This window comes from Mus musculus, chromosome X (assembly GCF_000001635.26).
Source record: "Mus musculus strain C57BL/6J chromosome X, GRCm38.p6 C57BL/6J".
In the NCBI taxonomy this organism is placed as follows: Eukaryota; Metazoa; Chordata; class Mammalia; order Rodentia; family Muridae; genus Mus; species Mus musculus.
The window spans coordinates 111,923,369-111,948,522 of record NC_000086.7 but is presented as its reverse complement, the minus strand read 5'-3'; the positions used below and the strand labels follow the sequence as shown (position 1 = coordinate 111,948,522).

The following is a 25,154-nucleotide window of genomic DNA, read 5'->3' as shown; positions in this document are numbered from 1 at the left end:
AGTATAAATATATAAATATATAGGTATGTGTATGTTGTGTACATATTTTGATCACTCCAGGGAAACTTCATTTTTTGATGAGAGAGCAACAGGTCATAAGCAATCTCCAAACAAAATTTTAAACCTGAAATTATAAGTGTGTGGCAACACACACACACACACACACACACATTAATGCATGAATAGGTTTCATTTATGTATTAGTGTTTTGCAGTAATAAAGCTATAAACAAATATCAACTATTAAAGTTTCCTTTTATTTTTGCCATTGTAAGTTTTACTATAACTTGCTTCATTTCCTCTTCATTCATACAATCTGATGAGCTAGCATTAAGGATAGGTACTAAACCCCAGGAGGGGTCCTTGATTATCAATTGGATAGTCTGAGATTTATCTGATAGATTTCTGAGAAAAAGACTGGCATGAGAAGGTTAAAACCAAGAAGAGAGTATGCTAAATCAGTGGATACAATACGTGGGTCACAACCTTTCACAATTGTCACATATCAGATATCCTGCAGATCAGATATTTACACTACAATTCATAACAGTAGCAAAGTAACAGTTATGAAGTAGCAATTAAAATAATTTAATGGTTGGGGTAACATCAATGTAAGAAACTGTTTTAAAGGGTTGCAGCACCTGAAAAGTTGAGAGCCACTGCTGTAGATTATGCAAGGTGAATAACTTTATGTAACACTAACAAAACTGACAACAATAAGGAAGAGGAGGAGGAGAAAGAAAAGGAGGTAAAAATGTGAAAGGAAGAAAAGGTGGACAGAAAGAAACAGCAAAATTAGCAAACATTTATTTAGTACCATGAAAAATACAACCCTAACATTAATGATTTCATATCAGGCATTATTTATAAAATAATTTTTTAGAACCACCATCTACATTTGCAGATAAAGCTACATAAACCCTGAGACACAATTGTGCACAAAGTCACAGAACTAGTAATTATAATCTGGAATCTAAACACCTGTAGCTTGACTCCAGAATATATTCAGAAACTTTGTGTTGAATAACTTAGTCATAATTTATTTGATGTTATCACATATTAAACTAGTTTCATGTGCCCAGTAGCATCCCTAAATTAAAATTAAATAATGAACAAATTAGTGAGATAATTTCATATAAAATGAGCATACAACGTATTCTGCCAAATTTCACTTGATGATCCCAATTGACATTTTTTCCACTAGAAACTACCACAGGCATATAAAAGTAAGCAGTAATAGTAGGTTAAAAGTGAAAAAAAAAAAAAAACAGAAGATGTGAGTCTCCAAGAACATCTGACATTAAGACAAAGTGACTAAGCAGAAAAACTCTTCATAAGATAGGCTATATAAAGATACCAGTCTTATTAACATTTTCTTTTTCTGTTAATTTTTAATATATCTTTATTATTTTCTTTACTTATATTTCAAATGTTATCCCCTTACCTAGTTTCCTCTCCAAAATTGCCCTCCCCCTGCTCCCAAACCCACCCACTCCCATTCCTGACCCTGTCATTCCCCTATACTAGGACATAGAACCTTCACAGGACCTAGAATCACCTAAACCACCAATCACAGAAAACACATGGTGGGACTCATGGCTCTAGCTGCATATGTAGCAGAGGATGGTCTAGTTGGTCATCAATGGGAGGAGAGGCCCTTGGTCCTGTGAAGGTTTTATTAACATTTTCTAATTGAACACTTATATATCTAAAGTCCATAGATGACCTGGAAATACTTTTTTAAATCCTTAAACTCTGAATTAATACATCTTATAAATATTCTATATTAAGTTGATTATCTTTAAATATTTTTACAATCTTCAAGACTTATTATGTAATTGCTTAGGCTATTTATATTTAATGATTTTGTTCTATTAAGTACAGTAATAGAAATAGATTAAGCAATAACATTTTGATGGAACATGTCCATGTTTATCAATCCCTCTATTTTCACTTGATATGTGTGTGTGCACACACACACGTGCACACGTGCATGAGAGAGAGCCTATGTATTTAATATAAGGTAATTTTAATGATAAACGTTATCCAGTAAACATACTGTGCATAAGAAAAGTAAAGCCAGCCAGGTGTGGTGGCGCATGCCTTTAATCCCAGCACTTGGGAGGCAGAGTCAGGTGGATTTCTGAGTTCGAGGCTAGCCTGGTCTACAAAGTGAGTTCCAGGACAGCCAGGGCTATACAGAGAAACCCTGTCTCGAAAAACAAAAACAAAAACAAACAAAAACAAAAAACAAAAACAAAAACAAAAACAAAAAAAAACCCAAAAACAAAGAAAAGTAAAACCAAATTTTCCATGGCATAAAAACTTCTGTATACTGGATCAAAAAGGCAAAATAGTAAATTTTGTCCAGAAACAATTTTGCATGCTATAATAACATATGTCCTGCAGCCTCTCCCTCCCTCCCTCCCCCTCTCTCTTTCACAGAAGCACACAACATGTATGCATAACAAGTGCAAGCCCAAGCATGCAAGCATGCATGTATGCATGCATAATACACAGACAGGTAGAATGTTCAGTACAGAAAAGAATCATTGAACTAATATTGCATGCTATAACACCATAACTCTCTGTGTCTATGTCTGTCTCTATGTCTCTCCCTCCTCCACTCCCTCCCCTCCCTCTTCTCCTCTCTCCCTCCCCCTCTCTCTTCTCCCCCCACCTCTCCTAAGCTGTGCAAACACTTCTCCTTAACTAATCTTAAACCTGAAGATTTAGCCACCTGTCCATGAATACTTCCATTGTAGGAACCCTTTCTGAGAAAATAAATGTTTGAAAAACACACATACAAATGTACAATAAAATTAAAGGTCCACAACATCTGAGATTAAGACACACCCAAGAAAGGCATTCATTAAAACAAAAGTTGCACTTAGTAAATGTTTGTCACTTGGGAACAACAGTCAGCATTTTGGCACTGCTCACTTTTACTAGAAGCCTTTGCTGAAGTTTTTCTGCCTTAGATGTCAAAGAACCCTCTCTCCCCCTCCTCCCTCCCTCCCTTATACATGCACATATGCATCACACACACACACACACACACACACACACACACACACACACACACACACACACACCAGAGAGAGATAGAGAGAGACAAAGAAGGAGGAAAGAACAATATACTCAACTGCCAGGACATACAAAATCCCAGGACCAAAACAGATGATGTGCTAGAACTTTTACAGAGACAGGATTAACTAGTATTCATGCAACATGAACCACCTAGTCATCCAGATGTTTCCCGTATGGTTATCTGACATACTGAAAAGATCCAATTAGACTCACATTTTTTTCCACATTATAAGCAGCTGTTAATATTAAAGACCCTGAAACATCTTATTAGCTATATTTTAGCCATGAAATTACAAGGCAAATTATATCCATACCATTATAATTAATCCTTAATATTGTAAAAAATTATTTTACTTCACACCAATAGATTTGAATAGACTTGCTTTTATAGTTGTCACCATTGCTTCCTTACCTGGTCTTCTCTGCGCATAGCTTGCTCTTCAGCTTTACCCTAAAGGTGTGGGGAAGGGGAAACAAGACAACTTATTAAGAAAACAAACACAAGAATAACAAATAAAATTTTAAAAGAGGTTAACAATAAAAGTAACATGAAATGTGACAGTCTATTTCAGTTCTAATTCTATTCTACACACACACACACACACACACACACACACACACACACATATATATATATATAACATGTATATATACATATATACATGTAATCACCAACAACTGAGTCTATGTTCATGTTCAATCAGCATTTTTAAACATGAAAAGTTTTACATTCAAAGAAAAATTGTAAAATATTATTAATTGACAAAATTCCAGCCCCAGCTTTTGAAGCGTCTTCTGTTTAAACAGTTTACCACTCCTGCTCCTGAGATGTCATGTATATGTTTTTAGTTCCCACTCCCATAGCCAGAGATAAAATTCACCTGAGTCTGGAGACTTGAACCTTTGATAATCTTATCTCTCAGAAAAGAAAACCATTATGATTGTGTTTCTGGTCCAAATACAAGAAAAACAGTAAGTAACAGGAAGCTTTGGGAAACTGACTATGTCATCTTATAGTTAGCAAGTAGTACTGAAAGAAGGGAATGGTAGGCATAGTCAAGCACATATCTTGCTATTAATAGAATGACATTTCCAGCAGCTGTCCAAATAGTTCAAGTCCCCCATCACAACTGTAACTTACCTCAGAGTCTATAAAATTAACCAGCCATCAATTCTGGAATTTAAATAGCTATAAATCAATTTGGAAGTTTCTACTCTATAGGCTGCATGAGTGATAAATCACCTAGTAGGATAGCAATATATTTTCTTTGTTTTCAATACAATCTTCTACTTGGAACCAGATATTTATTCAAATATTTATGTATTCAAAACTTAGCTTTGGCTATCATACATCTTTGGTCTTTACATTAGAGTTTAATTTCTATTTATAGAACTAGAAAAATTAGATTTAGAATAAAGGCCAAAATAAAGAGTAATTTAGATTCCAAGGTTGTATAATGTTTCAGAATTTCTTTTCTTGTAGAATGTTAAAGACTAGGATAGGAAAAAGAAGGTTCATCACAAAGATAAAATGGTACTAAGACACAACAATAACATATGAAAATAAATATGACCAAGATATATAGCATGCATATGTGAAAATTTTATGTTGAAATTGATCATTTTGTGTAACTATTATATACTAATTTTAAGAAGGAAGAAAAAGAATGAAAGTTGCTTTGAGAGAGGTTTAAGTACTCGGAAGCAAAAATATTAAATATTTGAATAAAAATTTAAATATTTCAATATAATTACAAAGAATAAAAATGAGTAATGTTTTATAACATGAAATTAGTCATTTCTATAGTACCAAAGCAGGCACAGTAAGACTATGTATGCTAAGTAATTTTAATAACTTTATTTTCATCAGTAGCTATTTCTTCCTATTACACCTAGAGATGTTTCACTCATTGTAATGTTTGCATCTCAAAATTATTCATTCATTAATATATTGGTATGGGATACTCACTAAAAAATAACATTAGGGGGTGTTTCTATGAAATATTTTTGAAGCTATTGAAATCCAACTTCACTGTACTGAGAAACTAAAAGGATCAAATGGCATTTCAATGAAGGCTATGCATATGATAGGAAAGGTATACAAGCTTGATATGAAAAATATTTTTAACTGTATTATTAGAAAAATTTCAAAGCTAAGCTCATTGAAATGAACTTAATGAACTTGAATGAACTTGAATCTTAAGACCAAGTCAGTTACTAATCTTTCCTTCCTTCCACTTGCTGAGCAGTAAACCATCTGCTTTGTCATCATCTAAATCACATTGCATTCTTCTAACATAGTTAAAATTTTTAACCATTTGTCATAGCAACTTGGGAGTTAGGGAACGAAGTATGTTTTAAAGAACACTGTGCAGTAATCTCCACATTTCACAGTGCTGAGTGGAAAAGAATAGACTCAGTATCTGAAAATACTTCTTCTCTGATTGATTGAACAGGAAATTTTTAGTGTGCTTTATGAAATAGATCTACCATGAAAGTAAATGAAGAAAGTTTTTCATCCTTTTACCTACTAATTCAAGATGAGTAATATTCCAAAATGGATTTTAAAATGTCTAATGTTTTACTAAAAACTTTCAAATATATGAAGCATCATACAAAGCTGGCTAATACTGGCATAATGGAAGTAACGAATTCCTCTATTTTTATATTTTCAAGAATTTTTCAACAATATAAAAATCTTACACAAAAATAGTAACTCATACCTTATGACAAACAAAAAGTGATGTATTCTGTCTGTTTCATATTTGGGCATTACTACATTTGTAGATAGATTCAGAAATGAATATAGAAATACATTAATATGCAATAATAGAAAATTCAACTATTTTCCATTACAATGTGGGTGTCTTGCAATATGATTTTCATCATTTCTTCTATTTTTTCTGGCATTGAAGAACATTTCTTATTGATTATATACCAAGAATTACTTTTATTAGAAACTTATGATCAATTACTAATTTTGCAAAAGTGACACAAATTTTCTAAATTCCAGTGGTAGTAATTATGGTGATCTGTAATACAGGGAGATACTTTATCCTACTTTTTCCATTACATAAAAAGAAACTTCACTTCTCCTCTAAAACCTTGTCATAGAGCCATATTCATACTTACAATGCTATTAACATACACTCTTGTGTAACTTTTCAGAGGAATTAAATTTTAATTACATAACATGTAATCATCATTAACTCAATAGTATGAGGGAGGACTGGGTCGGGGCAGTGACCAGGATTAAATGTGAATAAATAAGTAATTTAATGTAATAAAATTAAGAAACTCTCAGACAAGATGGAACATTTAAATTAACCTGCTCTCAGGGTTCTGAGAATATGTCCAAAGACAGAAAAAATATAAAAGCCAGGAAATAGAGAAATGATATGAAAAACTGGTCTCTAGATATGATATGGATGATTCATATATAAATTCACATCAGCTAATTGTTACCTGAAAAAGATACCTAAAATATTAAGAACTAAGCATAGATAGCCAATGGGTTCCTAGTATGATATTCCTAATGGAGGAGCTAATGACACTTGATGGATGGTAAGGAATGGAGAGTCACTTTTCTTTTGGAGCATGTGGCCATTAGTTGGTTGTTTAGGCTACAGTGGATAACTCAACACACATGTGTGTATGGTCAGAAATAACTAGAATTTGTTCGCTATATACATAAAAAAATATGAAGTTGGACGAGATGGAAGATACTTTGGTGGACGGGTGGAAGGAGATGGAGGAAGGAAGCAAGAGATTGATATAATCAGGTTGCATTACTTATATATGCACAATTTAAAAAAAATAAGAAAGTAGCAATTACTTAAAACAGAACCATAAGTCAAATACAGAAAGAAAACTGTCACTACTTAAACAGTCAGAGAACATAGCAATCAAAACTTAAAACTAGAAAGGAACAAAATGAAGATTTATTTTAGACCATGTAGAAAACAAACATATTCCTTGCTTCAACACATCTTTTGTTAAGTGGAAAGACAAATAAAACAGAAAGAACAAAACAACCCACAACTCACCTTTTTACGAATACGAGCAACTGCTTGTAGGAGTATATCCTGATGGTCAGTGCGGACTATCCCGAGATCAATAAGTTGCTTCCTGGTGATGTTTAATAACCTTTCTCCGTTGATTTCTGCACTTTCAAAAATTTCTCCATATGAAAGAAAACTATAATCCAAATCTGTGGAAGAAAAGAGGTAGGAAGCTTACCCTTGTAAACAAATCTACTAACATAAATTGATTATATGTTTTCATTATGAGTGAATCACTTTTTTTTGCATTCCAAGAATCTAACAATGGCAATTTTAGTTTGACAGGTTAAAAAAGGGTCAGATTTTTGTAGTTGCTTATAGAAATATTTAAATAAAAAAACTTAACTTAAAAAATAATTTTCAAATATGTAAGTACAATCAGATTATAAATTCAGTTACATTCATAATCTATTAAATAATGTATAAGACTTAATTGAAGTGAGATAAAATGTGTTACTAATTGGGAGGCCACTAATACATGGAATAATATAAAATATATTTTTACAATGTATTAACATTATTAACCTTTTACAGTTATAGACTATTTATATACCATATGATAACACAAATATATGGTAAATAAAATTTAATCTATTCAAAATAGTAGAAAAATGAAATCTTGAGTCTTAGAAAAGAAAAATACAGTTAATAAAAATAAATTATTTAAGAAGGATATATCTTAGACAAACTGCTTCATAATAATACTGAAGAAATTCTAAAATTTCTTATACACAATTAGTGAAGTGCTCTGTCTTGTAAATCTACAATGTAAACAGAAGCAATACGATGATATATAAAGACTAGTACGTAGAATATGATGGAGGCAATAACTTAAGATGTCAGAATATGTAAAGTTGCTGAACTGAGTGGGTGAAAACATGAGAAGACTAAGTAAACTATAGAATTAGGAATTTTAACCATATAATAGAATAAATTATTTTGCAAATTTTCAAAATTAACTTATAATGTGTTTGAAATTTAATGCTGAGCATTTCTTTAAATTAGTATTGCTAGAATTCTAGGAACTAATAATGCACAATGATTAATACTGACAGTATTTATTTGCTTCTTATAAAATAATTAGGTCAGGCTAATGTTTACATTCATATTTTATGTGATTTACTATCGATAATATAAATAAGATTTTATGAAAAATATTTAACTGCTTTAAAAAACTTGTTAAGTAGTTTTCACATATGTATTTTATTGTAGTAATATACTAATTAAAACCATGTTTGCATTGTTAACTACTGAAGGGCGCCACCTTAATACTCTCTATTAGTTTAGTCTATTTTTTAATTTCAATATATATTTTAAATATATATATATTTCTCTTATTTTGAAGTTTTATAATTCTATTAATTTTCAAGTTTTATAATCTTATTACTGCATATTCAGGAAATACTCTTGACTAGTCAAAAATTAGTAATGGTTGTATATGCAATTCAGCTCCAAAAGTCAACATCCCTAAGGGTGGACATTCAGATGTCCATTTTCCCACCTTTGTACTTGATGTTATAAAAAAAAAAACCTTCTTTGTTCTATACTAGAAAATAACAAGAAGCATTACTCAGTTAAGTGTAATATAACCACTTAAAGTTGAAGGTCACTGATCTCAGCTTATTTATAAGTTTATTTTCTTTTATTAAGGGATGAAAGTTAGCCATTAGATTTGGAAGACTACATAGTATATAAATTTCTAAAACAAATTAGAAATATTAGGAAAGAGCTATAAAACTTTTGAAAGCTAAAGTATCACTGTAATCCTTTTCATAAGTTATAAATGATTTCTAATGCTTATTTCATTATGGTAACTAAGTATGATAAAAAGATAAAAAAAATAATGTTATTTTGATGTTAACAACTTTGTAGAAAAAAACTGAAAGTATACATATTCATGTCCAATATAATATGAATATTCTTATTCTTATAAAATTGAAATTATGCCCAGTGATCTAGAACATTAAAATCTTATTTGGAATCATTTTTGTTTTCCTTTATTCTTGATGAGAAACTATAACATTGAAGCCATCAGGTCTTTTGGAGGGCAGTCATGATAGATTCTTTTTTGTGAGCATCCACAGCCTCAGTAATATTGTCAGGTCTTGGGACTTCCCCTTGAGCTAGATCCCACTTTGGGCCTGTCACTGGACCTTTTTTCCTAAGGTTCTTCTCCATTTCCATCCCTGTTATTCTTTCGGACAGGAACAATTATGGGTCAGAGTTGTGACTGTGGGATGGCAAACCCATCCCTCACTTGATGGCCTGTCCTCCAGCTGGAGGTGGGCTCTATAAGTTCCCTCTCCCTACTGTTGTGCATTTTATCTAAGGATCCTCCCTTTGAGTCCTGAGAGTTTCTCATCTCCCAGGTCTCCAGTGCATTCTGGAGGGTCCCCCCAACCTCCTATCTCTGAAGGTTGCCTGTTTACATTCTTTCTGCTGGCCCTCAGGGCTTCAGTCCTTTTCTATCACCCAATACCAGATCAGGTTCCCCTCTCCTGGACTACTACCCTCCTATCCACATTCCCTCCCAGGTCTTTCCCTCCCTTCCTCCCTCCCTCCCTCCCTCCCTCCCTCCCTCCCTCCCTCCCTCCCTCCCTCCCTATTTGTGATAGCTTTCTTCTCTCTCTCAAGTGGGACTAAGGCATCCTCACTTGGGCACTTCAGTTTGTGACCTTTTTGAGTTCTGTGGACTGTATTTTAGCTATTCTGTATGAGTTTGAGAAAAAATTTCACACAGCCTAGCCTGGCCTTGAATTTGGTATGTAGCTTTGCTATGACTTTCAACGTGATCCTTCAAACTAAATCTCAGATGGGCTGGGATTTCAGGTATAAATTTTCATATCTGGCCAAATAAACTAAAATAGTTGGACTCCTAATCTTATCCTCTTAACCACTATACAATAATACTTGTTGTAATTGAAATATTTTGAGTTTATATATGCGTTCCATGACACAAAACAAAATGTAGAATGCCATGTTTGAAGATAGAAAGAAAATCACATCCTGAGTTTTGCAGGCAAATAAATAGATGGAACTAGAAAATATCATCCTTAGTGAGGTAACTCAGACCCAAAAGGGCATACATGGTATGTACTCACTAATAAGTGGATATCAGCAAAAAAAAAAAAAAAAAAAAAAAAAAAAAAAAAAAAAAAAAGGTTTATAATACTGAAGATACACAGAACTCAAAAACATCAAAAAGCTGAAAGAATGGAATGGGCCAGCAAAAAGAATGGGAACAGGCAACCTCAGGAGATAGGAGTTGGGGGGAGGACCCTCCCAAATGTACCAGAGACTTGGGAGGTGAGAGACTGTCAGGCCTCAAAGGGAAGGACCTTAGATGAAATGCACAACAGTAGGAAGAGGAAACTTATAGAGCCCACCTCCAGCAAGAAGACAGGACATCAAGTGAGGGATGGGGTTGCAATCCCACAGTCACAACTCTGACCCATAATTGATCCTGTATGAAAGAGCTACAGCAATGGAAATAAAGAGGAGCCTGAGGAAAAGAAGGTCCAACAACAGACCCAAAGTGGATTCAGCTCAAGGGGAGGTCCCAAGGCCTGACATTATTACTGAGGCAATGGAGCACTCACAAAAAGGGACGGATCATGACTGCCCTCCAAAAGTCGTAACAAGCACCTGTAAAAATCAGGTGCAGATATTTGCATCCAACCAATAGACAAAAGATGCTAACCCCTGTAGTTGAATTATGGGAAAGCTGGAAGAAGCTGAGAAGGAGGGCAACCTTGAAGGAGGACCAGCAGTCTCAATTAACCTGGACCCCTGAGATCTCTCAAGACACTGAACCATCAACCAAGCAGTGTACAACAGCTGATATGAGGACCCCAACACATATACAGCAGAGGACTGCCAGGTCCTGGTTCAGTCAGAGAAAATGCATCTAACCCTCCAACAGAATGGAGGTTTCAGGGAGTTTAATGGTCTGGTGGGGTTGGGGAGTAGAGACATCCTCATGGAGACAGGGGACAAGGAGGAGGTATGGGATGGCGAACAGTGAGACCGTGGACCCAGAGGGGAATAAAATCTGGAGTGTAAACAATAATAATAATAATAATAATAATAATAATAATAATAATAATAACAGCAACATAATCAAAGTGTAAACACAAAAGAAAGAAAATCACACTCTCAGTCAGGTAAGTATCCACACCTTTGAATGTTTGGAAAGAGCATAGTCAATCTGTGTAACTCATCATTCCTTAATTTAATTAGTTTACATATCAAACAAATGTGTATTGCTACAAATTATAGAGAACAGGAAGAAGCACAACAAAATTTACACTTAAGGAACTTATAACTTAGTTTTATATACCTAGGAATGGGAACATATGAAAAGGTAGTAAAATCTATCACAGTAAAAAATGGTTTACATCGCTCTAGCTTGCCCAGAATCTTACGATCAGGGGTGAGGAGAACACAACGCCTGTTCCAACTCCACCAGGAGTAACTGGGACCAGCAGGATCCAAGGACACAGGAACCCCACCCAACCAGTGGCTCGGGTTCCTTCCAGTCTACTCTCTGGTCTACCTTGGACACAAACTCAGCAGCCAGTCCCACAGCCCCCAGGCACTCTAGCATGACCAGGATTCCAGGATCCCAGGACTTTGGTCACACCAGGATCTCAGGGTCTCAGAGGCAGCTTGACTCCCAGGAACTCTGACACACCCAGAATCTCAGGATCACAGGGACAGCTGGATGCTAAGGAGTTCTGACTCAACCAGGATTACAGGAAGGACAGGCTCCAGTCAGATATAGTGAGGGCAGAGAGCACTAGAGATAATTAGATGGTGGGAGGCAAGCTTAAGAACAAAAGAAACAGAATTCAAGGCTATATGGTATCATCAGAACCCAATTCACCCACCATACCAAGTCCTGGATACACCATCACACTGGAAAAGCAAGATTCAGATATAACATCACTTCTCATGACAATGATGGAGGACTTTAAGAAGGACGTAAATAACTCCCTTAAAGAAATACAGGACAAGACAGGTAAACAGGTAGAAGCCCTTAAAGAGGAAACACAAAAATCCCTTAAAGTATTACAGGCAAACACGATCAAAGAGGCGAAGGAAATAAACAAAAACATCCAAGATCTAAAAGTGGAAACAGAAAGAATAAAGAAATCACAAAGAGAGAAAACCCTGGAGTTCGAAAACCTAGGAAAGAGATCAATAGTCATAGATGCAAACATCACCAATAGTTTTATAATATGCAGCAAAACTACATTTATATGTTTTATAAGGGTAAGCACATGTGTGTTTTGTAAAAGGGTAGAAAGCCAAAAAATTATCAGATATGTTTATAAGTCTCTTTATTGACTGATTTTCAACAATTACATGTTCGTCAGCATTTTAGTCAAGAATCTTATTAAAATATTAAGTCACTAAAACATAAGCAATGGAGTGTAAACATCTATATAATTGGATACAAGATCAGTACATCAGGAGAGAAATCATATCTGGTACTATAAACTTAGCTAACTACCCTTGGCTGTTGAATCCATAGACCCTAAAGGAGAATCTACTACTATCACTTTCCCAAAACAGTAAAATTCCCACCTGCATTCTAAATACCTCCCCTTGTATCCACAAATAACCATAGCTCTCACCTATCAAAAAGGTTGATTCTCTTTTATGTACTATAAGGAGCCTAGCCCAGAGATCTACAACTGTGCAAAATTCAGGGGATTTCTTATTGCGGGGGGTATCCATCAGTACAGTCCCTACATACAGGCTCAGGGAATATTGCACAAGGGGTAAAACAACGATGAGAGCTAAATTATCAGGACATCTACTATTAAATACTGCCTTCTACATTATAAGATCCTTGAGGACCATGACATTTCCTATAAAATAGTGTCTTCTATAAATGACAGAGTCCTGTCCCTAAATGAAGAGTGACATGTAATTAACAGCTGCTAAAATGGGAGAATCAGTTAAATAACTCTAAAATTCTAGAATCATTAGAAATTTATTTAGTCCAACTGGTAATAAGGACAGATGTTCCACTATGTTCATATTAGCCTTATTTATAATAGCCAGAATCTGGAAAGAAGCCAGATGTCCCTTAACAGAGGAATGGATACAGAAAATGTGGTACATTTACACAATGGAGTAGTACTCAGCTATTAAAAACATTAATTTTATGAAATTCTTAGGCAAATGGATGGATCTAGAGGATATCATCCTGAGTGAGCTAACCCAATCACAAAAGAACTCACTTGATATGCACTCACTGATAAGTGGATATTAGCCCAGAAACTTGCAATACCCAAGATACAATTTGCAAAACACAAGAAAATCAAGAAGAAGGAAAACCAATGCGTGGATACTTCATTCCTCCTTAGAAAAGAGAACAAAATACCCATGGAAGAGTTATAGAGACAAAGTTTGGAGCTGAGACAAAAGGATGGATTATCCAGAGACTGCCCCACCTGGGGACCCATCCCATCATCAGCCACCAAATGCAGACACTATTGCATATGCCAGCAAGATTTTGCAGAAAGGACCCTGATATAGCTGTCTCTTGTGAGGCTAGGCCAGTGCCTGGTAAATACAGAAGTGGATGTTCACAGTCATCTATTGGATGGAACGCAGGGCCCCCAATGGAGGAGTTAGAGAAAGTACCCAAGGAGCTGAAGGGGTCTTCAACCCTGTAGGTGGAACAATATGAACTAACCAGTACCCCCAGAGCTCGTGTCTCTAGCGCTTATGTAGCAGAAAATGGGCTAGTCAGCCATCATTGGGAAGAGAGGCGCCCCTTGGTCTTGCAAACTTTATATGCCCTAGTACAGGGCAACGCCAGGGCCAAGAAGTGGGAGTGGGTAGTTAGAGGAGCAGGTGGGGCGAGTGTATAGGGGACTTTCAGGATAGCATTTAAAATGTAAATGAAGAACATATCTAATTAAAAAATTGAAAAAAGAGAAGCTACAACCAAAAAAAAAGAAATTTATTTAGTAAACCATAAAGTAGATGTTACAAATTAAATGTCTCATCAATAATAGAACTAAGTATTTAAATGAAGAAAAAATATTGAATGTGTCCTCATAATAAAGAAGTTAAATAACTCAATGACATAGGTACTTGAGTATATACAAGTTAATATTTTCTATGTAAGTGCTATATATTTATTTAAAAACAGAACATCATAATAAATGTGACATTTTATAAAGACTACTGAAAATCATTTTGCCAATGTATTTGTAATATCTGTAAAATATTTTCTATAACTCCAACAGTTGCTCCAAGTACTTCTGTTACTGAAAGCTGCTTTCTAGATTCTAATTTTGTCTAAACGTTCTGTTCAGAGGTATGGATGGCAAATACATGACAACTGTCCTTTTCTGTCTCATTCCTGTGTTAGATATTATTAACTTACCATAATACCATTTCTCAAAATTCAACCATAGAACACTTCTGAAAGTTTACATTTAAAGAAAGTTCTATTTTACTCCTTGTATTTGTAAACATTTCTCTTTAAATATTGTACCAGTTTAATTTATTATCTCTATACCTGGCAGACAATAAACCTAATTCCTTAATAATTCTGCAAGTGTTACTCCCATACCTCCTTCTACTCAATAGATTTCAATGGCTGTGTTCTACTTCCTACTAACTAAATTTGTAGTATTTGATCTAAAGTTCTTTCATAATCTAGTTCCACTTACAACTCCTCCCACCCAAAAATTATATCCCAAATAAGCCAAACTGTCCCAAATATCCCAAATATCCCCTATTCTCAAATATTCCTGAATTTTCCCATGTCTATGACTCTATTACTTCTTTCACCATTCTAGAAAGCTTCTCTATCTTCTCACTAGTAGGTTAAGATCCTACTACTTTTATTAATAAACTCCTTCTTTTGTGTTTCCCTAATGCTATTCACTTACTATAAATGGCTTATGTACTTGTTTACTGGTATGTCTTATTTTACTACTAATCAAAAATGTGCTAAAATTAAGGTATACATTAATGCATTTTTAATTTCTTGTCTCCTAGAGTTGAAGACAGAACACAGTAAGCATTTCTATAGGTGGAAATTGAGTGCATATTAATATTGAATCACTGAATCAGTGACCCATGCCAGAAGGAGCCTCAACTTTCTCCTGTGTTTTATGAAAATGTTCATGGGTAACTTTCTTTGCTTATCACATAATTAGATGGCAAGAGTGATGGTATGTTATGGACAGGAACCAGGCAAACTCAACATTTCCGATTGTCTGTGAAAAATCTCTCAAAAAAAGAATTGTATGTCATATCCATGTTAATCAGATAACTTTCCTCTTGAGAAATGTTATTTGATTCATAAACATTTTAGATAATTCCACTGTGGTAAATTTGTACTTTTCAATGTTAAAACGTTAAAAATGTATGTGACATAGGCTAGGGAAATAGTTCAGTGAAACAAATGTTCTAACTGTAAATCTCCAGAAATAAACTCAGGGAATATCTATGCCTATGCCTTTAACCCAAATGTTGTGTAGTAGAGACTTGTGGATCCTAAGAACTTGTTGGCCAGCCACCTTAACAGAAATGGGAAGCCTCTGGTGGACAGATAGAAGAAGACAACTGATAGCTTCTTCAGGCCTGTTCATATACAATCACAAATACATGCACCTATGCATACATCACACACACACACACACACACACACACACACACACACACACCACTACATACACACATGAGTGTGTCATTACTGGTAGTATTATAATGAACCAACTTGCTGGTACTGTTTTCAATATTATACCTTACAGTTACAACTTAATGCAGTTATTCTCAAACTTTAACTTATATCAGAATCCCATAGAGACTGGATGTTCTGGCATAATACTATAACTCAGCAACTGAGGCAGTAGGATCATGAGTTCATGACAGGCCTGTGCTTCATAATAATCTACAGAGTATTCTGGAAAATTAAATAAGAACTGCCTCAAAAATAACTAGCTAAAAGTCATGAAAGTATCTAAAATTAAAGAATATTTTTCTACCACCACTTTAAATGTGTTTTCCTTTGTTAATAAGAAACTCTACATAAATTGACTTAGCAACAACCATGTTGTTTTAGGTACTGTGAGACATGGAAGAAAAAGCAAAGGATAATCCTTAAGAAACGGAAAACTGTTTCAAGAAAGCTAGCATACACATGGATGATCTAACAGAATAAATAAGAAATCAACAGATGACACATCCCAGATCAAACTTGAAATATTTGCAATCCATAGATCTTTCAAAATTTGTGCATGATTGAGACATATTTACCTAATGAAGGTCAGAAGATAAAACCAATTTCATATACATCTTTCATTTTTTACAATGAATAAATATCTTAAGCCAGTGTGATAAACACTAGACACTAACTAAAGTAGTAGTGACTGCTTACCTTATGAAGGTAAATTACAATAATTCTTTCAGAATGTCATTACAAGTATGGAAGTACAACTTTATGTACTAATTCAGGTGAGTTTCATTGATCTTAAGCTGACAATATGAAATTGACACTACATATATTATTTCTGCTATGAGCCACTTCAACCAATGATTTCAGACAATTCAACTGTCAGTATGGAATCTAGGGATTAATCAATAAAATTACTCAGTATATTTTCCTGAATTGGCATAGGAAGAATTGAGATGACTATCAAGATGCTCTCAATGAATTCTGGCAGAATCTCAATACAGTGGCCAGGCTACAAAGTAAAGCATTTAAAAAGAGAGCTATCATCCCCGTTTCAATGTCTTAAATAATCATTTACCCTCAATTTCCATTCATCAGTTTATATAAACTCATAAAAGAGAAAATTTTTATGGTTTTATATAGCTGAAATTAATTCAATTGTTAAAATGTTTATGTGTACTTTTAAACCATAAACCTCTGACCACTTTAAAAAGAAAATAGAACAAAATCATTTCTTTTTCTAAGCATTGTAAAAGTGACAAAGCAACACTTTTTAACTTCTGCCTAATTTATAAGCAGATTTAATTTATTCCTGGCTCTAATACATTGGCATGGGTAATATTCTAATCACACTTTACCCTGGAGCTTCTATCATTAACCAAGTAACTTTTTTTTTATTTTGTTTCAATTATTTTTGCTTTTCCCTTAATTTCTTAGTAAAGATTAAAACAGAAGGCAAACTAAGCTTCCTTCATTAGTCTAAACACTCAGCAGTCTAAAAGCTTAATAGATGTGAATATTTACTCTTTTATGTTCAGAACTCATGAGTTTAACTGAGAGACAAAACAGGGGCTAAAATCTAGCTATATTCAGCTTGCAAAGAAATGAGGCCTGATGTGAAACTGTATTCTCTCTGAAGGAAATATGCCATTTTTCTTTATCTAAGGACATATTTAATTCTCCAGAAAATACTCCTAAGGGACCTAGCAATGCTAAAAGGAAGATAGATAAATAGATAGATAGATAGATAGATAGATAGATAGATAGATAGATAGATAGATAGATAGACAGATAGACAGACAGACAGACAGACAAGGATATAGAGATAGATAGATAGATAGATAGATAGATAGATAGATAGATAGATAGATAGATAGATAGATGATAGATAATTTCTAACAGGGGTACATGATAGGCTGGCAGCAATTTGCAGAAAAAGCTTTTTCCTCAATATTTTAATATTATTCAGCTACAATTCTACACTGACAAACCACTTATTTTATGTACAACTTTAAGCCATTAGAAACTAGCTCCATTTTCATCTTTGTATGTTTTACCTACTGAGATCACATGCACTGTTAAAAAGATTGGGATATGCATATTTATAGAATCTGAATTATAGACAATTACTAATTAACAAATTTTTGTTGGTTGTTAGGGATCATGAGCTCAAGGAAAGCCTTGAGATCGAGGATGGCTAGAAGGGAAAAGTAATGACGGTATGTAAGAATGCATATCTATGTTCAGCTCTCCAGAATCTATGTAAAAATAGAATGCCATAGCATGGATATGTGATTCAAATACTCCTACTGAGATAAAGGAGGAGAGAGAAGAACCATGAAAAGTGCCAGTGCCAACTATACACAGAGTAAACAAGAGACCTTATCTGAAATAAAATGTAAGGAAGGAACTGGCACATCAAATTTCCCTGATACTCATACTTGTAGCATGGTATGTGTGTGTTCTCATTTTCACAAACACATTCAAGCTTTAAAAAAATAAGTAATAAAATAATAAATAATAAAGTAAAATATAATTATTACAGTTTAAAAAACAGACAATGATGGAAATAGTTTTCCACATAAGATGCCGGCATTGGAGCAGCCTACTATCCCAGAGGGAACTCCACTCTCCTGCCACCTCTCTTCTTACCTCTATCATACCTGAGACTTCTGAACCATACAGATTTGCTTGCATTCCCCCCACAAATCTTCCCTGCTGACTCAACCCTCTGTGCCAAAAAAAAAAAAAAAAAAAAAACCTGCCCTTAGCGGCCTGCCATCCCAGAGGGAACCTCCATTCTCCCACAACTTCTCTTCTACCTCCATCAAACCACACAGGTGAACTTCCCTATCTCCATCAGAGATTATCTTTCCTGGTCTCTGAGGCCTTTGAACCAACCCAAGATGCTCTGAGCAGTCTGCTAGCCCAGGGAGACCTCCATTCTCCTGCCACCTCTCTACACACCTTCACTGGACTTGAGAGTCCTGAACCATACAAGCCTGAAGGACTATAATGAAGCCCAAGAATACCCATCAGAGGCCTGCCACATCAGAAATATCAAGGTTCACCCCATTTCAATACCTACTACAACAAAAACATCCAGGAATAAAACTATTCAGATAGGTAAAGGCCCTGGAAAAAAAAAAAACAATCAACAAAAGCCAGGGAAATTTTTGATATCTCCAAAGCACAGCTTTCACACTTCTCCAAGCTTTGGATATTCTAACACAACCGAAACAGAAGAAAAGAACCTTAAATCCAATTTTATAAGCATGATAGAGTCCTTTAAAAAGGAAACAAATAAATCCCTTTAAGAAATATGGGAAAATAAAATCACACAGATAAAAGTCTTTAAAGAGGAAACAAATGACAAGTCCCTTCCTGTCAGCACCAGCACCTGGGCACCTTGGGTGTGGAGTCGGCGGACACCACCAAGGTCCCCTAGAGGACTTTCCACGCGATCTTAGAACCACCAGTGAGTGGAACACAACTTCTGTTCCAATCCAATCGTGAGGGACCTGAGACAGCATTAGAAAAGCAGGAAACCCGGGCTGACCAGGGTCACATGTCCCTTCCAGTCAGCCCCAGCACTTGGTCACCTGGGTGAAGAGACGGTGGAAACCCCAAAATCCCTAGAGGACAGCTTCTGAGACAGAACCCGTTTTGGGCTCCAGACATCCGGGCACCTTCCCTGCCAGAGGGGAGGTGTCCGCCCTGCCCAGGAAGGATTTGGTGGAGCCATCTTGGTTCCCAGATCCCTCTGAGACTAGTCTGTACAGGTGAGAGTGTGGACTACAGAAGCTAACAGCTTCTGTGACAGGCTGAAGCAACACAGCTTCTGGGAAAGGTCCTGTTTCAGGCCTTCATCTTCTGCCAGGAGGGAGGTCCGAAAGCCTCCCTCTGTGCACCTTCCCTGTAAAATGAGAGCTTGCCTTCAGAGTGTGCTCTGACAACTGAAACTTAGAAGAGATAGAGCTAGTCTCCCAGGTCTGCTGGTAGAGGCTAACAGAATCATGACAGGAACAATATCTAACCAAAGACAACTATAACAACTAACTCCAGAGATTACCAGATGTCAAGAGGCAAACGTAAGAATCTTACTAACAGAAACCAAGATCACTCACCATCATCAGAATGCAGCACTCCCACCTCGCACAGTCCTGAGCACCCCAACACACCCGAAAAGCTAGACACGGATTTAAAAGCATATCTCATGATGATGGTAGAGCACATCAAGAAGGAATTTAATAACTCACTTAAAGAAAACAGGAGAACACTGCTAAAGAGTTACAAGTCCTGAAAGAAAAACAGGAAAACACAATCAAACAGGTAGAAGTCCTTACAGAAAAAGAGGAAAAAACATACAAACAGGTGATGGAAATGAACAAAACCATACTAGACCTAAAAAGCGAAGTAGAGACAATAAAGAAAACCCAAAGTGAAGCAAAGCTGGAGATAGAAACCTTAGGAAGGAAATCTGGACCCATAGATGCGTGCATCAGCAACAGAAAACAAGAGATGGAAGAGAGAATCTCAGGTGCAGAAGATTCCATAGAGAACATCAGCACAACAATCAAAGAAAATGCAAAATGCAAAAAGATCCTAACTCAAAACATCCAGGAAATCCAGAAAACAATGAGAAGACCAAACCTATGGATAATAGGAGTAGATGAGAATGAAGATTTTCAACTTAAAGGTCCGGCAAATATCTTCAACAAAATTATAGAAGAAAGCTTCCCAAACCTAAAGAAAGAGATGCCCATGAACATACAAGAAGCCTAAAGAACTCCAAATAGACTAGACCAGAAAAGAAATTCCTCCCGACACATAATAATCAGAACAGCAAATGCACTAAATAAAGACAGAATATTAAAAGCAGTAAGGGGAAAGGGTCAAGTAACATATAAAGGCAGGCCTATCCGAATTATACCAGACTTTTCAACAGAGACTATGAAAGCCAGAAGGAGAAGATCCTGGACAGATGTTATACAGACACTAAAAGAAGACAAATGCCAGGACAGGCTACTATACCCAGCCAAACATTCAATTACCATAGACAGAGAAACCAAGTATTCCACAACATAAACAAATTCACACAAATCCAACCCTCCAAAGGATAATAACAGAAAAAAAATACAAAGATGGAAACCATGCCCTAGAAAAAACAAGAAAGTAATCCTTCAACAAACCAAAAAGAAGACAGCCACAAGAACAGAATGCCAAATCTAAAAACAAAAATGATAGAAAGCAACAATTACTGTTCCTTAATATCTCTTAATATCAATGGACTCAATTCCCCAATAAAAAGACATAGACTAAAAGACTGGCTACACAAACAGGACCCAACATTTTGCTGCTTACAGGAAACCCATCTCAGGGAAAAAGACAGACACTACCTCAGAGTGAAAGGCTGGAAAAGAATTTTCCAAGCAAATGGTCTGAAGAAACAAGTTGGAGTAGCCATTCTAATATCTAATAAAATCGACTTCCAACCCAAAGTTATCAAAAAAGACAAGGAGGGACACTTCATACTCATCAAAGCTAAAATCCTCCAGGAGGAACTCTCAATTCTGAATATCTATGCTCCAAATACAAGGGAAGCCACATTCATTAAAGAAACTTTAGTAAAGCTCAATGCACACATTACACCTCACACAATAATAGTGGGAGACTTCAACTCCCCACTCTAATCAATGGACAGATCGTGGAAACAGAAACTAAACAGGGACACAGTGAAACTAACAGAAGTTATGAAACAAATGGATTTAACAGATATCTACTGAAGATTTTATCCTAAAACAAAAGGATATACCTTCTTTTCAGCACCTCACGAGACCTTCTCCAAAATTGACGATATAATTGGTCACAAAACAGGCCTCAACAGATACAAAAATATTGAAATTATCCCATGCATCCTATCAGATCACCATGGACTAAGGCTGATCTTAAATAACAACATAAATAATAGAAAGCCAACCTTCACGTGGAAACTGAACAATACTCTTCTCAATGATACCGAGGTCAAGGAAGGAATAAAGAAAGAACTTAAGGACTTTTTAGAGTTTAATGAAAATGAAGGCACAACATTCTCAAACTTATGGGACACAATGAAAGCATTTCTAAGAGGAAAACTCATAGCTCTGAGTGCCTCCAAAAAGAAACTAGAGAGAGCACACACAAGCAGCTTGACAACACATCTAAAAGCTCTAGAACAAAAGGAAGCAAACTCACCCAAGAGAAGTAGACAGCAGGAAATAATCAAACTCAGGGGTGAAATCAACCAAGTGGAAACAAGAAGAACTTTTCAAAGAATCAACCAAACCATGAGCTAGTTATTGGAGAAATTCAATATGATAGATAAACCCTTAGCCAGACTCACTAGAGGGCACAGGGACAGCATCCTAATTAACAAAATCAGAAATGAAAAGGGAGACATAACAACAGATCCTGAAGAAATCCAAAACACCATCAGATCCTTCTACAAAAGGCTATACTCAAAAAAACTGGAAAACCTGGATGAAATGGACAATTTCTAAGACAGATACCAGGTACCAAAGTTAAGTCAGGATCAGGTTAATGATCTAAACAGTCCTATATCCCCTAAAGGAATAGAAGCAGTCATACCTTCAAAGACGATCTAATTCCAGTTCTTCACAAACTATTCCAAAAAATAGAAGCAGAAGATACTCTACCCAATTCATTCTATGAAGCCACAATTACTCTGATCGTTAAACCACAGAAAGATCCAACAAAGATAGAGAACTTCAGACCAATTTCCCTTATGAATATCGATGCAAAAATACTCAATAAAATTCTCGCTAACCGAATCCAAGAACACATTAAAACAATCATCCATCCTGACCAAGTAGGTTTTATTCCAGGGATGATTTGATATACGGAAATCCATCAATGTAATCCAGTATATAAACAAACTCAAAGACAAAAACCACATGATCATCTCGTTAGACACAGAGAAAGCATTTGACAAAAGCCAACACCCATTCATGATAAAAGTCTTGGAAAGATCAGGAATTCAAGGCCCATACCTAAACATGATAAAAGCAATCTACATCAAACCAGTAGCCAACATCAAATTAAATGGTGAGAAGCTGGAAGCAATCCCACTAAAATCATGGACCAGACAAGGCTGCCCACTTTCTCCCTACCTATTCAACACTGTACTTGAAGTCCTAGCCAGAGAAATTCGACAACAAAAGGAGATCAACGGAATACAATTTGGAAAAGACGAAGTCAAAATATCACTTTTTGCAGATGATATGATAGTACATATAAGTGACCCTAAAAATTCCCCCAGAGAACTCCTAAACCTGAAAAACAGCTTCAGTGAAGTAGCTGGATATAAAATCAACTCAAACAAGTCAATGGCCTTTCTCTACATAAAGGATAAACAGGCTGAGAAAGAAATTAGTGAAACAACACCCTTCTAAATAGTCACAAATAATATAAAATACTTTGGAGTGACTCTAACTAAGGAAGTGAAAGATCTGTATGATAAGAACTTCAAGTCTCTGAAAAAAGAAATTAAAGATCTCTGAAGGTGGAAAGATCTCCCATGCTCATGGATTGGCAGGATCAATATAGTAAAAATGGCTATCTTGCCAAAAGCAATCTACAGATTCAATGCAATCCCCATCAAATTTCTAACTCAATTCTTCAATGAATTAGAAAGAACAATCTGCAGATTCATCTGGAATAACAAAAACCTACGATAGCAAAAAGTCTTCTCAAGGATAAAAGAACCTCTGGTGGAATCACCATGCCTGACCTAAAGCTGTACTACAGAGCAATTGTGATAAAAACTGCACAGTACTGGTATAGGACAGACAAGCAGACCAATGGAATAGAATTGAAGACCCAGAAATGAAACCACACAACTATGGTCATTTGATCTTTGACAAGGGAGCTAAAACCATCCAGTGGGAAAAAAAGGACAGCATTTTCAACAAATGGTGCTGGCACAACTGGTGATTAACATGTAGAAGAATGTGAATTGATCCATTCCTATCTCCTTGTACTAAGGTCAAATCTAAGTGGATCAAGAAACTCCACATAAAATCAGAGACAGTGAAACTTAGAGAGGAAAAAGTGGGGAAAAGCCTCGAATATATGGGCACAGGGGAAAAATTTCTGAATAGAACAGCAATGGTTTGTGCTGTAAGATCGAGAATAGACAAATGGCACCTCATAAAATTGCAAAGCTTTTGTAAGGCAAAAGACACCGTCAATAAGACCAAAGGCCACCACCAGATTGGGAAAGAATCTTTACCTATCCTAAATCAGATAGGGGACTTATATCCAATATATATAAAGAACTCAATAAGGTAGACTCCAAAAAAAATCAAATAACCCCATTAAAAATGGGGTGCAGAGCTTAACAAAGAATTCTCACCTGAGGAATACCGAATGGCTGAGAAGCACCTGAAAAAATGTTCAGCATCATTAATCATCAGGGAAATGCAAATCAAAACAACCCTGAGATTCCACCTCACACCAGTCAGAATGGCTAAGATCAAAAACTCAGGTGACAAGAGATGCTGGCAAGGATGTGGAGAAAGGGGAACACTCCCCCATTGTTGGTGGGATTGCAAGCTTGTACAACCACTCTGGAAATCAGTCTGCTGGTTCCTCAGAAAATTGGACATAGTACTACCAGAGGATCCCGCAATACCTCTCCTGGTCATATATCCAGAAGATATTCCAACTGGTAAGAAGGACACATGCTCCACTATGTTCATAGCAGCCTTATTTATAATAGCCAGAAGCTGGAAAGAACCCAGATGCCCCTCAACAGAGGAATGGATACAAAAAATGTGGTGCACTTACACAATGGAGTACTACTCAGCTATTAAAAACAATGAATTTATGAAATTCCTAGGCAAATGGATGGACCTGGAGGGTATCATCCTGAGTGAGGTAACCCAATCACAAAAGAACTCAAATGATATGTACTCACTGATAAATGGATATTAGCCCAGATACTTAGAATTCCCCAAGATATAAGATACAATTTGTGAAACTCATGAAACTAAAGAAGAACGAAGACCAAAGTGTGGACACTTTGCCCCTTCTAAAATTGGGAACAAAACACCCATGGAAGGAGTTACAGAGAAAAAAATTGGAGCTGAGACGAAAGGACAGGCCATCTAGAGACTGCCATATCTGGGGATCCATCCCATAATCAGCAGCCAAACGCTGACACCATTGCATACACTAGGAAGATTTTGCTGAAAGGACCCTGATATAGCTGTCTCTTGTGAGACTATGTTGGGGCCT

The 25,154-nt window shown here is 35.8% G+C and overlaps 1 protein-coding gene across 1 annotated transcript in view; it reads right to left on the bottom strand.

Annotated features, from left to right (window-relative positions):
• Tex16 (testis expressed gene 16) overlaps positions 1–25,154 on the bottom strand; it is a 230,561-nt gene that overhangs the window by 178,804 nt on the left and 26,603 nt on the right. Inside the window, exons 3-4 of the mRNA XM_017318644.1 lie at positions 7,136–7,299; positions 3,502–3,540 (exon numbers count right to left, since the gene is read on the bottom strand). Of these exons, the coding sequence (XP_017174133.1) occupies positions 3,502–3,540; positions 7,136–7,299 (203 nt within the window). The remainder of the gene's footprint in view (positions 1–3,501; positions 3,541–7,135; positions 7,300–25,154) is intronic.